This window comes from Castor canadensis, chromosome 8 (assembly GCF_047511655.1).
Source record: "Castor canadensis chromosome 8, mCasCan1.hap1v2, whole genome shotgun sequence".
NCBI lineage: Eukaryota > Metazoa > Chordata > Mammalia > Rodentia > Castoridae > Castor > Castor canadensis.
The window spans coordinates 76,176,455-76,193,648 of NC_133393.1; the positions used below are offsets into that span (position 1 = coordinate 76,176,455).

The 17,194-nt window shown below is 33.7% G+C and overlaps 1 protein-coding gene across 3 annotated transcripts in view; it reads right to left on the bottom strand.

Annotated features, from left to right (window-relative positions):
* The window catches only part of Cpne8 (copine 8), a 225,147-nt gene that overhangs the window by 21,654 nt on the left and 186,299 nt on the right, over positions 1-17,194 (bottom strand). For all 3 annotated transcript variants that reach the window (XM_074083117.1, XM_074083118.1, XM_074083119.1), the window contains 3 exons: positions 12,743-12,789; positions 7,537-7,718; positions 834-961 (listed from right to left, as the gene is read on the bottom strand). In XM_074083117.1, the coding sequence (XP_073939218.1) occupies positions 834-961; positions 7,537-7,718; positions 12,743-12,789 (357 nt within the window). The remainder of the gene's footprint in view (positions 1-833; positions 962-7,536; positions 7,719-12,742; positions 12,790-17,194) is intronic.

The window sequence follows — 17,194 nt, forward strand, 5'->3', positions numbered from 1 at the left end:
TTTTTAGAGATTGAAAAAGTAGTGGTTCATGCCTGTAATCCTAGCTACTCAAGAGGCAGGATCAGGAGGATCATGGTTCAAAGCTAGCCCTGGCAAATATTTCATGAGAACCTAACTTGAAAATACCCAACATAAAACAGAGCTGGTGGAGTGGCTCAGTGGTAGAGCTCCTATCTAGCAAGTGTGAGACCCTGAGTTCAAACCCAAGTACTGCAAAGAAAAGAAAAGTGGTATCTAGTTAATTTATCCACTAATGAAAAAAATAAGTATAAACAGATTTTTACATTTTAACACATTGTCCAAAACTTGGAGTCATAAGCAATTATAATGTGAGCCCAATACAATGTACTATATTCAGGTAGAGTTCTAGGAATTTATAAAATTAGCTATTATATTAATTTCAAAGAGGTTAAAATAATGTGCCCTATATATCAAAGAAAGCTTCAAAAGTTGTCTTAATAGAATTCAGTGTCATTACTTTCATGCTCCAATGGAACATGACATTAGATATGAATGATTTATACATCTGAGATCACTACCAATCCTGTGATTGCTCTCACGGAAGTTTTTTAAAAAACACATTTTCCTTGGTTGAAAAAGACAGGTTCTAACATAAACCAGCATATGTTTCTTTACTTGACATTTTGATGTAAACTCCTCAGAAAAATATCATGATAGCTTGATGAAGACTCTACCATGCATCTTTTTCATCACTTTCTTGGAATAAGCTAGAAGAAAACAACTTTGAAACATGGAGCCATGCCAGCAATAATGTAACACTTTGGCCATGGTCGAATGCATTAGAATAAATGTCTTATCTATTCTCTACTTACCTTGCTACATGATTAATTACCGGAGCAAAGTTGGTTGGCCCATACAACTGTACAGATTTCAGACTTCTATAATAAGCTTCCATGACCCCTTCAATGCCATCACAGTAAGGATTTTGAGGGTTGCCATTCTAGTAGAAAGTTGTAGGCAAAAAAAAGTTAAAAAGTTAATAGTCCTTGTGAAGTATAATTGAAAAAACAAACAGGGCATACATAAATGTACTTTGAAAGAATACTCATTTCAAGATTTATAATAGCAAAAATTTCCAATCAATTAATTGGCCAATGATAGAGTATATTATACTGATCAGAATATGATGATATAAAGATGCATACTCTTCAAAAAAGGAAGGGAGAAAATTCAAAATAATCTTAAAAGAAGCTAAATATCACACATTGTAAAATTAATAGTATCTTAGGTGTACATGTGGAGGTGAACACATAAAAAGTCTGAGAAGGAAACCAAAATATTGATAGTGTTTGCCTCTGGTTGATAAGGAAGCTGGCAGCTTTTATTTTATTCTTTAACGTATTTTATACTTTTCCTATTTAATATATGCATTGGACATGTATTAAAACCTGAAAAAAATGTTATCAACTCAAACAGCTTCACTTGAAAAAGGAAAAAGATAAAATATCCACCGCATACACAGGCCACAACTGATAACTCCAACTACAGAAGGGGATGGAGGGAATATAATCTAGAGTAAGAAACTCTAGACAAGGTAAAAGAAAAAATCAAGAAACATATCTATGTTGTTCAGGGAAATGGAATGAGCTACCAACAAGCTCTTGTTTTGGAGGCAACACCTGATCAACACCTCATCCTTCTATTTCATATCTTTCATGCTCTGTCATTTTTAGCTCTAATTTTCTCCCTAGTCCAGTAACAAATTATTCCCAAAGTCATACCCTTTTGTATAGTGGCAAAAGGCAATAAACACTTATTTCCTTACACATTTTTTGGGAAAATTTCTAGAAACAGCTTAGCTTGGTGGTTCTTGAGCAAAATCTCTCATGAGGTTATATCAAAGTGTTGATGTGGCAATGTATCATCTGAAAGCTTGATGGTCTGGAGGATCTGCTTCCAAGGAGACTCACGTGGCTGTCAGTAAGAGGCCACAGGGACACTCCATAGGGATGCTTCGCACAAACAGCAGCTTACTTCCCCCAGAATAAGTAATCCAAGAGATAGAGAGAGCGAGGATAAGGCCCCAATGCCTTCATAGGCTACCCTTGAAGCTGTGTTCTATTACTTCCCTTTAATCTATTTGCTAGAAGTGAGTCACTAAGTGCAGCTCACAATGAAAGGAAAGGAGAGTCAGGCTCCACCTTTGGAAGGAGGGGCTAAATAAAAAATTTTGTAGATATATTTTTAAACAATGACAATAACTACATTTAGATATATAAATAATTCCTGCATGAATGTTTTTACCTTAACAATCACAAGTGGTAAATTACACCTAAATACTAAATATTCTTGAATTCTATGCAGCAAGTTTATACTAAAGTATTTACATGTGCTATTTAATTTTTAATAGCAACCCTAAAATTAGGTGAATTACTGTCAATATGTCCACTTTACAGATAAAGAAACTGAGGCACTGAGCGCTTGGACAGTTTACCCAAGGTCACATAAGTAACAGATTAAAGACTTGAATCCAGGCACTCCAGCTCCAGCTTAAGTACCTTTATGTCACCACATTACAAAATCCTCAGAATGTTGTGAGGTTTGGAGATCGTGAAAACTAACTGAGCTAGTTGTTACCAGCTACTTCAATTTCATCATTTGTTAGAGGCATTTATATCTATTTTTTCCTTTTAGTTTTGTCTCTTTTTTCATATTTTCCTTTATTATTTATTTATTTATTTATTTTTGATGGGACTGGGGTTTGAACTCAGAACTTTTACACTGCAAAGCAAGAGCCCTATGACTTGAGCTACACCTACTACATTTGTATTTTTTTCAAATGCTTTTATTAATTAACCCTCACATAATGTTTTAAGACATAAAAATAATAAAAGACCTCTTTGCATTATAAAATTGGTTACATGCGTTGTCTGAAATTAAAATGTAAAAATTTAACATTTAATACAAAGTGGTAAATGGTTGGTTTTGATGTTAAACTGAGCTGACCTATTTAACCTTCCTTTAAATAAGATTTTATAGTGCTCTTTTCCCTTGATAAGGTATGAAGCTAATTAAAATTAAAACTCATTACTGACTTTGAGTATATAAAATGTATTATACATCTGTCTTAGGGGAACAATTACAAACTAGAGTAGTTCTGAGCTACTTTTTTGATTAGCATTTCAACATTTTTGACTGGGGTTTTATTTTTCTATAGTACAGTTTTCTCTATTCCTCTGGAATTGAAATTACAAGGTCACCATTTCCCCTCTTTTGGTAGTGGCAGGTAATTGGTGGACATTCTGTTTATCGGTATAGGGCTTATAGTGCCGATTTTCTGAATTAGTTCTAATATCATAATAAGTTGCTCTAAAATTTTTTCAAATGCCTGAGAGGATAAGAATACTATTTGTAACATGAAATCATATCTTTCCCTTTTTAATATATGCTTTGTTTTATATCACGATCATTTTAAATATTTTATAGCTATCAATATGAGATGTTCCTCATAATGACAAAGTTGCAGTGAGTTATAAACGGTCTTTTGAGTCTGTTTAAAAACTAATTTCTCGACCTAACTATCCAGGGAATCAATTTTTGTTTGGTAAAACCAATTAGAATGACTTTAGGCATGGTTGTGGCATAGAAGTAAATCTGGATGTTACTGAAATAAGTGTACTTAATTTTGTTGTTTATCAATGAAGACGGCAATGGGTGCCCTATTTTGGAGTTGTCTTTAATTAGTAATCTTTTTCATTTAGAAAATGATGAACATTAACTTGCAAACACATAGAAAAGCATAAAGAACTGAATTAAAATAATTGTGCAAAAATCCATAGATAAGGAGGTTTATCCAGTTCACCCATTTTTCCTTCCTTTTGGCTTCTGCAGGAATTATGCTGGGCTTTGGATCCAGTTCCATGCAGGAAGCAATAGACCAAAGCTGCCAACAATCTGTAACACTTTTCAGCAGGAATAACAGACTGATATAATACTGGAGAGAAGCTCAGAGAGGCTGTTGCTCTGCTCAGAAGTGTGTCATTGCTGGTCAGAGATTACTTACTGTAGGGAAAATCTGGGGGAATTCTTCCTTTTATTCAAAAAACATCTATTGAGCTTCTATTTTATGCATAATACAGTGCTAAGGACTCCTGGTTATTAAAGTGTTAGCATGTAGTTGGATTAAAAAACATACACATAAATATTAAATTGCATAATTTCTATAAAAGCCAAAATAAGTGAGAAGTATGTAAGTACTATGAAGTATTTAAAAGGAGCTAACACTTGGACAAGTGTGGCATTTCTCTTCTGACCAATATGGAAGACCTGCCTTCAAGAGCCACTGGAGACATGCCTACTAGAAACACTATTCTAGAGCCTACAGGATTGCATTTTCAGACTTACACTAGAAGGCACCATCAACACCTGTAAGAGAGGAAAGCAATGACTCATTCTTTTTACCACCCAAAATGCTAATGTGGAAGGAAATTATTCCTTTCCTTTTCCATTCCCTTTTCTTTGCCTATGGTGTCTATTCTTGTGCATATTTCACATGAAAGGATGGGTTTCAACCTGAGATTCTTTTGATACATCAAAGTTCAATGTCAAGATTTGTGCTAGCCAAGACTCACTCACTAGGGATTATTTAATTTTCAAAAACCTTGCTCTCTGAAAAATTATTTGAATTTTGTGAGAAGTATTAAGGGCAATGTATCACGTACTCTTATCATGGAAAATGAGGGTTTGTTAATGCTAAGTAGGTCATTAATTGTCAGATGGAAATGGAACTCAAGCTTTTGTATTTGCCATTTTTGGTACCTAGGCATGTATAGCACAGTGACTTAGGATAAGGTTTGCAGAATACTTTAGCAGGCACCAAGCCAATATTATCCCATTGAAGACCTACTTAATACCCACTTGTCCTACTTATCCAAGAAAACAAAAAGGGCTCTATAAACAAAGTAATATAATCATAAGCAACAAAACGATTGTTTCCTCATCAATTTGGTAGACTACTTTTCATAGATTTCATGGGGTATGACCTTTATCCTACAAATTTTTAATTGGACTTGAATAACATCTTAAAGCATAAATAATAATAATAATAAAAAAATCTTCCTTATCAATAGATATGTGTATAAGTTTAGCCATAAGGAATAAGAGTAGAAAAAGGCAGAAAAAGAGAAAAGTAGAAGGAGAAAAGAAAAAAAAAACAGCTTATACACAAGGGTGAGAAGAAACATGTACAAGGCAAATTAATAAACCTCATTTAATTTAACACAATTATTCCTTTTCCTAGGTTTTAAAATAGCTCATGACCTTTTTCCTGAGGCACTTAAGACTTAAGATCACATGAGTGATTTTCACGGTTTTATAAGTTTCTGGGAGATTTTAATTCTCTAAGACACAACAAAATCCCACCAGATACTCATTTTTATATGGCATTGGGAATGTGACATGTAGGCCATTTCATGGAAGAAAGAATTGAACCGTCCAGCAGCCTTTCCTAACATTGTGTGGGTAATGGAATAGAAAAGCAGTAGTAAGTATAGAAATAAAAATGTAAAATTACTTGTCTTAAAATATATTTGCAGAAGACAAAAACTATCATATAAAAGCTTCTGTAACTATATAAATTGCACTGATAAAGATGTATTTGAGTAGTAGGCTTATGGGTGCTTTTGTAAGAAACAGTTTAATAGTAAGTTAAAAGCAGTTATGCTAAAACACAACTGACTTGTGTTCAAGGCTTAGTCTTTGTAACTCTGACCAATTTCTGAGCATCTGAACTGAACCATACAATTCTTGTGAGCCCTCTTCTCACCAAGATCAATGTGAGTGATATATTGTACCTGTCTGCCATAATGTATCCACCATAAAGGAATTTGATGATGACTGTATAAAACAGTGAGTTTAAAATGTCTCAATACTAAGTAATTTTTTAGTATCAATTCAAATACCATCTCACTGAAGATCACTTCACCATGGTCTGTCTCACTTACTCAAGAAGACAAAAATGTTTTGAAAAAAAAATCAGCAGTAACACTAAAGTATTGAGATATATCATCATTGATATAATTATTGTTTTGCTCATCAACTTGGGAAACTATTTGTTCAGACTTTAAGAGATATGATCTTGTCATCTTGTGCTCTTACAACAGCACACCTGAGACTGGATCATTCATAAACAACAGAAAAGTATTTCTCGCATTTATGGAGAAAAGGAAGTCTAAAATCAATTCTTTAGTGGCTCAGCTGTCTGAGAGTAAGGGCTGTATTTTCCACATGAGAAGATTGCGGGGTCCTCATATGGTGGTGGGCAGAAGGGTGAGAAACCAAATGTCAGGTGAAGCCTCTTTATTAGAGCCTTCACCCTACTCATGATAGAGGAGTGATCCTGGCCTCATCACCTTTTAAAGTTCCACCTTTAGTGCTATAATGTTGGCAACACCAGAATTTTGGAAAAGACACACTCAAACCGTAGCCATGTCTGTCTGTCTTATAAGCATCTAATCTGGATTCAAAGAACAGATCAAGGGGAAAATAGCAAATAAAAATGAACATGGAGACAGGAAAAGCAGAAAAGGAGAGAATTCAAGGGAGAAAAGAATAAAATCACACAAAAGGGCAAAAAGAAAAAAATTGGATGGAAGATTAATAAACTTCATTTAGTTTAACACAACCATTCTTTTTCTTAGGCATGACAAAAGATGGATGATTAAGAATAGCCACACATTCTTTGACATTTTTTCCACTGAGTGTTAAAAATTAATTTCCCTACCTTGAACCCAGGCTGGCCTCAGTAACTTACTTAATTGAATGTGGAAGAAATAACATTCTTGGCCTTATAAGTCTATGATGTAGAGGACATTGGAATTTCTTTCGCAGACTTTAGATTACTTAGAGAAAACTGGTGCCATGCAGGAACTCTATCATGAGACTACCATAGAAGAAAGAAGCCCACAAGGATAGGATGAATGCAAAAAGACAGAGAAATGTCCAGGAATCCTGACAACACCAAGCATCTCAGCTCAGGCAGCAGAAATGAACATGCACAAAGAAGTCATCATAGGACATATGCTACCCTCAAAAGTCATGACATGGAGAATATCCAAGGAATTCAACCTTAGCCAGACCTGAAACCAAGAAATATGTTCCTAGTCAAACAATTCCAGCCATTTTGAGCTATTCAAATCATCCCAGCTGAGACCCCAGTTACTGAAAAGAAGAAATGTGCTAACCCCCATTATCGTCTGCTTGAGTTCCTGACCTACAAACTGTGAGCATAACAGAATTATGTTGTTTTGTAGATTTTAGAGATGTTTGTTATGCAGCAATAGATAACCAGAAAAGACCAATTATATTTAAATCAGATGCACTTTAGGTAGTTTTATTGATTATTTTACAGTCTTTTCTCCATTAAGATCACGGCCCAATTATTTACCAAAATCAAGTTGAGTCTATGGTCACAAAAGTTTGCTGCACAAATGAGTAAAGCATAAGCAGGAAATCACTATTAAAGTATCCAACATATTAACTTTTTCAAACTATCAAATCCTTTTGATATATTCTTACCAAAGCAAATTCATGAGATATCCTTCCATCTGGGGGCAATTTTGCACCAAAACCTAGAGCTGGGAACATCTTATCACTGTCATAGTCTTGAACGATTTCTCCAACAGCTTTCAATGCCATACCATAGGCGTTCAGTTGGTAAGGATTCATGTAGTGGAGAGAAGTGGGCTGGGCAGGGTTGCCTGAGGACAGACAATATATTTCAAACATAAGCAAACAGGCTGCAGATATTTTTAGCATTATTTTTGATATGTATTTCAGAGTGAAATACTCAAAATTATGATTCTTCTACCTATATTCTTAGTGTCTATAGTTTCTTTTTGAGTGGATATTAACATAAGAATGTATTACAATATATCAGACATACAGAAAGTTTCTCAAAGAGATGCTAAATCACATGCAGAAATTTAAAAAAAATATTCCTGTTGTTAATACCACAGGCTATATTTGGATTTCCATTCTAGAAGAAGTGCAAAATTACTTTTGTTAATCTTATTTTATTATAGTATTTTAGAAAATATGTGCCCTGAAGCTTGAATTCTTATGCCCAGAGGACCAACTGATTTAATGAATGTCAATAATTATGAGGCTTTTCTAAAGTTGTATCACAAATGAATAGAAATTGAATATTTGAGAGATATCCTAATTTATTACTTAAAAAGGAGAACATAGAGATTTTCAAATTTAAGCTTATTAAATATCAAGGTTGGAAGAATTATTCAGACTTTCTAACTAGATATTAAATAACAAGCCTGAGTCCCAGAGTCAAGACTCACCATTTGTAGGACAATCTCTTTAAAATAAATCCTATTGCAGAGTTTACTGGGAGGACAAAAGGAGATTGTGTTTGAAAGTGATTAAAACTATTAAGGCACATAGAATTATAAGCTTAGCTACTATTATTATTGTCTGGGTCATGCACAAGGTTTTATATTTCTAAAATGCTTATTCTATGTAGGGTGTTACATTTGAATAGAGACGAAATTGAGAGATAATGTAACATATGTGCTGCCACTCAAACACATTGAGATTCACATTGAGTTAGTCTAATTACCAGCACAAAGGCAGCTTGAAAAGTCCTTTTAGTTTCTTAAGTGAAAATGGAAAGTTAAATTGGACTGGTAATAGCACATAAAGCTCAATTGCACTTTAAAACATTGCCTGAAGAAGGAAAGCCTTGGGGCATAGATTTTTCTATAAGGAAAAAATATAAGAATAAGCACCAGAGAGAAAACAAAAAGATGCTCCTTGGTTTATAATACATATAATTTATATCAACACATTTTTTGTCCTAAAAATAATTCAGTGCACAAATGCATTTCTATTTCCAAAGTGTTATCAGCATTCAAATGTTGGTTCCACTTGTCAAAATTTCTAAAGAAGTATCTTCTGACCAAGATGTCCTCAATTTGACTAACTTCAGACATGTTTCTTTGTGACTTTGGGCCACTGACCTTGCTTTTCTTAGAGCATTTGCTTTAGAAAACTTGCAACTGTAATTCTTTCTCTTCCCCTTTGACATGTAAACCTTCTTTTACCAAAGAATATCTTTTTCAAGGATCAGATATCCATTCCTTTGAAATATAATCATGAAGATGGACAGTATACCAGTCTCCTAGCCTCGATGAGAAGGTAGGAGCCTATTTTCAATAAGTGCCAGTTAGCAAATACAGATGACTTAATCCCATAGGCCAATATCCTTGCTCATGCTCTCTAATACTTTTCTACTACCTCACCTCAAAACTTAAAATCCTTCAGCCTTTTGTCTCAGACATTGAGTTCAATTTCTCTCCTCTATTGTAACATCCTCAATCCTTATTGCAACAATCTTGAATAAAGTCTTCCTTGCATTTTAAACTTATCCAATGCAGTGCAAATTTTCTTTTAAAGTGGGGATTTTGACACTTGGTCAAAAGTCTACTAGAATCAGTAAGAAATACCATTATTGGACGAAGACATTTTTAAACATAACTCTCAACCACAAGAAGGGTGTTATTCAATGATGGCAGCATGGTATATAATTCTATTTTGCTAAAAGTAACTTTAAAAGTACCATTAATACATCAGGCTGTCTTATTCTCTTAACCTACTTCATATAGCAGGATCCTACCCTATCCATCTGAAGATGCTGCCTATTTTTTTCTGGCATCTTCAATCAGACTCATCTCGTCACCGTATGCTTATATTTCCCCTTCCACCTTTACCTCTCAAGTTGCCAAGAATACTTGTTATCTAACTGGTTACAGCCATCTTATGGGTATAAAATGGTTTCTCATTAGAATTTTCATCTGTAGCCTAAGGTTTTTAGTGGATTCTTATATACAAGATCATTTGCTTGCAAAAATAGTTTCATTTCACTTTTTCCTTTCTAATCTGTATATATAAACTTTCATTTTCTGCCTAAATTCCATGGCCACAACTTACAATTCAATATTGATTGAAGTGGTAAAAGCAGATATCTTTGTCTTGTTTCAGATCTCAGGATACAACACCACCATTATGCATGATTTTAACTGTGGGTTTTTCATAGATTACCTTCAAAAGGTTAGAAAGTCCCATTCTATAGGTATTATGTTGAGTGTTTTTATCTTGCACATCTTTTGAACTTTGTTAAAAATGCTTTCTCCACATTAAATGAGATTAGTGTGTGGTTTTGCATTTTCTTGTGTTCATAGATTGTATTATATGAGCTAATTTTTGAATATTAAAATAACCTTGCATTTCTGGCACAGATCTTACATCGTCAGAGGATATAATCCTCTTTATATGTGGCTGGATTCAGTTTGCTAGTGTTCTGTAGAGGATTTTTGCATCCACATCCGTAAGAAATACTTATCTTTAGTTTTTGGCTATTGTTGTGATGTATCAAAGTAATTATATGTCACAGAATGAATGGGGAAGTATACATTCCTCTTCTACTTTGTTTTGGAAGAGCTTGTGAAGAATTAGTTTTAATTCTTATTTAAATATTTGGTGAGTATCTATACACAATGGAATTCTATGCAGCCATGAAGAAGAACAAAATGTTATCATTCGCTGGTAAATGGATGGAACTGGAGAACATCATTCTGAGTGAGGTTAGCCTGGCCCAAAAGACCAAAAATCGTATGTTCTCCCTCATATGTGGACATTAGATCAAGGGCAAACACAACAAGGGGATTGGACTATGAGCACATGATAAAAGCGATAGCACACAAGGGAGGGGTGAGGATAGGAAAGACACCTAAAAACCTAGCTAGCATTTGTTGCCCTTAATGCAGAGAAACTAAAGCAGATACCTTAAAGCAACTGAGGCCAATAGGAAAAGGGGAACAGGTACTAGAGAAAAGGTTAGATCAAAAAGAATTAACCTAGAAGGTAACACCCATGCACAGGAAATCAATGTGAGTCAATGCTCTGTATAGCTATCCTTATCTCAACCAGCAAAACCCCTTGTTCCTTCCTATTATTGCTTATACTCTCTCTACAACAAAATTAGAGATAAGGGCAAAATAGTTTCTGCTAGGTATTGAGGGGGGGGAGCGGGAGGGGGCGGAGTGGGTGGTAAGGGAGGGGGTGGGGGCAGGGGGGAGAAATGAACCAAGCCTTGTATGCACATATGAATAATAAAAGAAAAATGAAAAAAAAATAAATATTTGGTAGATTTCATCAATGAAGCTATCTGGGCCCAGCTCAGACAGCTATACTTTGAGGGTATATTTTTTTAATTACTAATCCAATGTTTCTTACAGGTCTATTCAGATCTTCTATTTCCTCTTAGGTAAGTTTCAGTAGCCTGTGTCTTTCTACTGGATAGATTATTATTTCTCACAGTAGTGCTAAAATTCATCAGTGAACAAAGCTTTTTAATGCAGTTGAACTTTATCACTTCTGTGTTCCATATTTTACTGAATAAAACACATAAGCGAAAGTCATTAACTTGAGGTCATAGTGTTAGAGAATCAACTTAATATATATGAAAAGTGAGCAGTTTTAACTCTAGAATAAACAAGCCGAGATGCATTTATTGGTAAAAGTATTTTCTGAATCTCAGTTTGCTCATTTGTATAAGAGAAGGGTTAGATTAAGTGCTCTCTCCTATGATGCTTTCTTCCCTAAAAATACTATTCTTGTGTGAGATGTGAGGCAATGTGAAGTAAAGTGAGTATGCTGTAAGAGCTCAGGCACAGTAAATAATTTGGAAAACAAATCTTCAGAGATTCTCCAACATACTATGGGATTACATACTAATAAACACATTGAAAATTGAAAATAATGGAAATTCAACTGCACTTAGTACACTAACCTCATCACCACCATAGCTCAGCATCCCTGAGTAGGAGCTGTCTACTCTTGAGATTCAGTGGCTGACTGGGAGCTACACTGCTGCCCAGCTTCATAAGGGGATATGAGCCTGTTTATTGTTAGCCAGGGAAAGACTAAAATTCAAAATTTTACAGTTTCTGTTGAATGTATGTTAGTTTCATGACTTCATAAAATCAACAACTGTATGTCAAACCATCAAAATTCAGGGACCATCTGTAGAAAAATATAAACTCGTGGCAACTTCTGACAAAAGATAAATAAGGGGGATCATGTTCTTATGATACAACATGACTGATTTCAAATGGTTGTTCTGTTCAAAATGAAAGTCCATTAACTTTCCTTTTGTAAAATGTTCTCTACATAAATTATGAATATCCATACACGGAATATATGTCAACCCATCCTCATGAATTACATACAGATGTGTTAAGTGAAGTAATTCTTTAAAAAATTAGTAAAAATTAAACATGTTGTGTAAGGTACATGTGCTGTTGAATTATGTTTATATGGATGAGTACATACAAAACTACTATATGACTGAGGATGATAATTAGACACACTTAAGAAGTGTATGGAAAAGAATAAAGGGTAGAATGGGGCAGAAGTATAGTATGGGCTTAACTATGTCTAAAATTTGTATTCTTTTTAAATACATGTAAACAAGAGACAATATTTCAGCATTTAGTAAATCTATTAGGCTTTTTCATTATATTTCTTGTAGTTATTTGTATATTAGAACTATTTTATAATATTCCAAATAAATAAAATGTTACATGAATTTTTATGAAAAACTTCAGAAGTATGTAAAGGTAGGAATATAATATTTAACCCTTGTGAAAATAAAAAATATTTTTCACTTAATTAGTGATAATTAATATAATGGAATAGTCATAATACTCACCATTTGATGCTGTAAAATCAATAGCCACTGTGAAGTTGATTTGTGTTCTAGAATGTAAGTAAAGGAGAATCATTAATAATTAAGTAATCACATAAAGGAAATTTATTTCCCATTTGTGTTATAGTTCTTAAATGTTAATTATAAGCAAGTATATTACAATATATATTAGATAGTATTGAACAGTTTTTCCAAGGTAAGAAATTAGTATCTTTCTAATCATATATTGTAAAATGAAAAATAAACATTAGCTTGTTTGGATCACAGTAACTCACTGAGTGATTTATAGTGAATAAGTCAGATTGCAGGTAATTATTTGCCAGTCTCAAATGCCAGCATTTATTATTAATTTTTCTGTTTTTATCTTAATCATCATGAAATTATTAGACCATAAAAATATAACATAAGGTAAAATCATCTCTAATCATGTCATTCTTTAAGCTAAGTGTTTCAACAATTCGTAAAATAGGAACCTCCTCTATTTTTTCAGAAATGAAGTATTTCAAGTATCAGTTCATCTGCAATTCCTTACAGCATTCCTCTGTCTATTACTGTGTATGTGTATTTATCCATTATTGATGGAGAGATTGATAAAATTTGTATTTACATATATATTTAAATTTTTCAGCACATAGTCATTATGAAAGTTACTTTACCGGGTAAGTTATTATTTTTTTTACTGGGTTAGTTTGGTTCCCCTCCCCTCATAATTTTTGTTCTGTTGGAAACTTAACAGGTGTAATTCACTTATTCCACACCAATAATAAATGCCAGCATTCCAAGATATTCACTCTTTCTATTTGCAATTCCACTCTTTCTTGCCAAAGGAGACATCAAAACCATAAATAAGTGACAACAATATAATTATTGTAATAACCTGTAATTATATACAATTTAAAAATGATTTCTATTAAAAAGTAAATCATTTGAAAACCTAAGTGCATAGCTACCTGTTTTTAGTAAAAATTACTTTTGACATACTGAACAATTGTTTTAACACTTTGGTATTGATATTGTTAGATAAATGACGATGACGATGGTGGCAGTGACAATGACGACGACGTTGAACTTTAAACAAAAATAATCTGACTTGAAGTACAATAGCATTGGGTACTTCTATTTCTCTTAGCAAAAAGAATAGTCATGCTTCCTTCTTTCTCCAAAATTCTGCGTAAAAAGACCTACATATTATTCAGGATTGAATCAAATGCACACATTTTCCCCTCTAAGGAATGAACAACATTTTGTGCTTATATTTAACAAAACCTAATGTAGGTTCTCTTTATAGCTATGAGGCAACTTTTTTTTTCTCAGAGTAGAAATGAGGTTTATAGGCTAAGAATATGGGCTAATTTAGAACATAGCACTAACCAGCATGAACCAAAATGAGTACACACTTAAGTAAAAGAATATTGTAACACATTTGGGAGCACACTTCCAGATAAACTCCTTTGAGAGACTGAAAAGAACCAGTTACCACCAGCACCTTGCTTTGTCATTGGTTGCCTGGTAGGAAGGCTTCTCAGTCAGAAAGAATGGGTTTGAATCCCAGCGGTTAGCTCTTGGGGGGCAGGCTCCTAGCACATAGTATTAAAATGAGAACTGAAAGAACATTATATGAAATCTTATATAAAATAGAGTTAATAAGCATAAAATATTTTATATGTATTATATATTCATTAAATATTCTTATTATATGTGATGTTTGTATCAATTATTCTGACAATAATTTGAAGTACTAGAGTAAGCCTGCCTTATTTGCCTGTTCTTTACATGCTGTTTTGAACAAGCTTGGTCAAAAATATATAAATTATAAATAAATCAAAAGAAATTTCAAAAACAAAAAGTTTTAATTTGTGCACGTGCATTCCACAGCTCAGTTGACACTGAGAAGTTCTCAGTCAGTCTGGTTATAGTCAGTTGTGTTTGAGTCATGGTGGGATCTGCTGAGTGTTTCCCTGCCTTTCATTGTGTGAAAATCTGCCTCCCAAAAAGCAAATGGAACTCTTAAAGTAAGGTAAAAGTGAACTTCATTGAAGTAATCAAGTGACAATTCGAGATTTGTTTGAAGGCGGGAGGGAGTGGCCTTAGCAGAATTAGGCAGCACTATGGGAAAAAAACTGAATTCCACGTCCACAGTACTGTGCTAAATGCCATGCGTCCTGAGCATGCACGGAACATATCCTCAAAGGCTGACTCCTTAGAGCCATACACCATAGATACTGAGGGTTGATGTATTAGCCTCCTTTTATGGACAAGTAAACCTATGCTTACCAAACTTAGTAACTTTCCACACCAATAATAAATGCTAGCATTCAAATTTGAATTCACATCCAATTCTGTAGCCCATATTCATATTTTCTATAGTACTTTGTTTCTCCAATTTAAATATTTGCAACCTGCCTGACAATAATAGGAACACAGTAAAAGGTAGTGATTATTATTTTCCAAACCTAAAATAAATACTGTACAGATATTCTAAATAAGGATACAAGACAGGATATAATCTTATGCCTGAGCAAATTTGTCTTTTAATGATGTATGTTATTGAGTATATTAATGATAACATCATCTATATATATGTCATTCATATTTTATTGAAATGGTACCTCAGAAAGAATGAAAAACAAGCCAGGTACTGGTTGTTAACGCTTGTAATCCTAGCTACATGGCAGGCTGAGATTTCAACGATCAGGGTTCAAGGCTAGCCTGGGCAAATAGTTCATGAGACCCCACTTCCAAAATAACCAAAGCAAAATTGGCTGGAGATGTGGCTCAGGTGGTAGAGCACCTGCTTTGCAAGCGTGAAGCCCTGAGTTCAACTCCTAGACTCACCAAAAGAAAAAAAAAAAAAAAGGAAAACAACTCTGAACATGTTTTAGCGTATTTTAAAGACAAATTTAGAAGTTTAGTCTTTGGATCAGTTTCCCCTATATTGTAGGGAAAGATATATGTTGCCCACACTCCTTGTAACACTGTCTGCATAATCTTTACACATATGGGAATTTCACTATAATTTCTGAGTGAAGGAATACATTCATTTTATGTTTGTTTCTAAGCTGTTCTCCAAGGTAGCCCAGGATGTATAGCATAAACAGAAATGTTTTTTTCCCTCCCCACTCTTTCCTCCTTTGTTCTGGGCATCAAATGCTCCATGTGGTTATTTCTGTCCAGTCACAAAGACATTAATCTGTCCACAGGAAGGCACATAACCCAGACTGTGAGAACATCTTATGACATATATAAAGCTTGGACCAACATTAGGTATACCATGCCTGTCCTTCCAGGATCAATTTCCCTGGTTAACAAGCAGGTTTATATGCATAATATATATTATACTCATGTATAATGTTTGTTTATGTTGGTTATATCAATTAATCTCACAATTTGATAAAGTATTATTATCCTCCATTTACAGGCAAGGAAACTTATGCTCATAAAACTGAAGACTTTTCACACCAGTAATAAATGCCAGCAACCAGGAACTTGGAACCATAACACGCAGAAAAAAAGACTTCAATCGTCATAAATACAAAAGTCTTTGCAACGCCAGAGTTTTATTTCTCAAGGCTGCAAGAAAAGTTATGACTATTAACTAAAGAATTATATGGTACCCAAAAATAAAAATATAAAGAGGAGATATTTAAATTATACTAACTTACCAATGCTCTAAATAGATAAACAAAGTTACAAACCCAAGTAGATTAGGTACAATAAATTAAATGTAAAAAGAAAAGATGCTAGCGATGGTCCCTTAGATATCACACCATTGACATTTTTCCTTTTGTGCAACTAAAGCTCAACGTTTATTTATCGAGCATCTTGCAATTGCCAAGCACTGTGCTAAGTGTTGAAAAGAAATAGGAGCAAATTAAACACCATCTTTGAACTTATAGAGCTTACAATTCCAACTCCTTATTATTAAATATACTATCAAAAACAGCCCAGAATTTTATCATTGAATCCCTATCAAAGTATAGCTTAAAGCTCAACTGCACATTTACCATGGATAACAACTTACTCATTTCCAAAAGTGTCCACTCATATAACAATGTGTACTTATTATATCGTGTCACATTCTGTATATTTAGAAGATATTAACTAATAAATGTCTTAAAGAAAGATGCTAATAATACAACAATTTAAGGGTATAAGATGGATTTCTTGAGGACTTTGATAAATGATTTGTGTTGAAGAAGCAAGCCAAAAAATATTATTGATAATCTTGCAACCCTTTTTCAGTCTGTAATATTGCTTGAAGCCTAAGTTAGAGAAAACGAATAAATCATATGTCAAAGTAAAAAATCTGAATCTACACAAGATGACTGATAGAATATTAATAAAACAATCTCATATAAATCCTCAAAACATTTTGCTTAGGAACTGTTACTTTACTTGTCATTTTATGTTTTAGAAACAGACAAGAAAAAAGCTGGATTTCACAAAACCCAGACA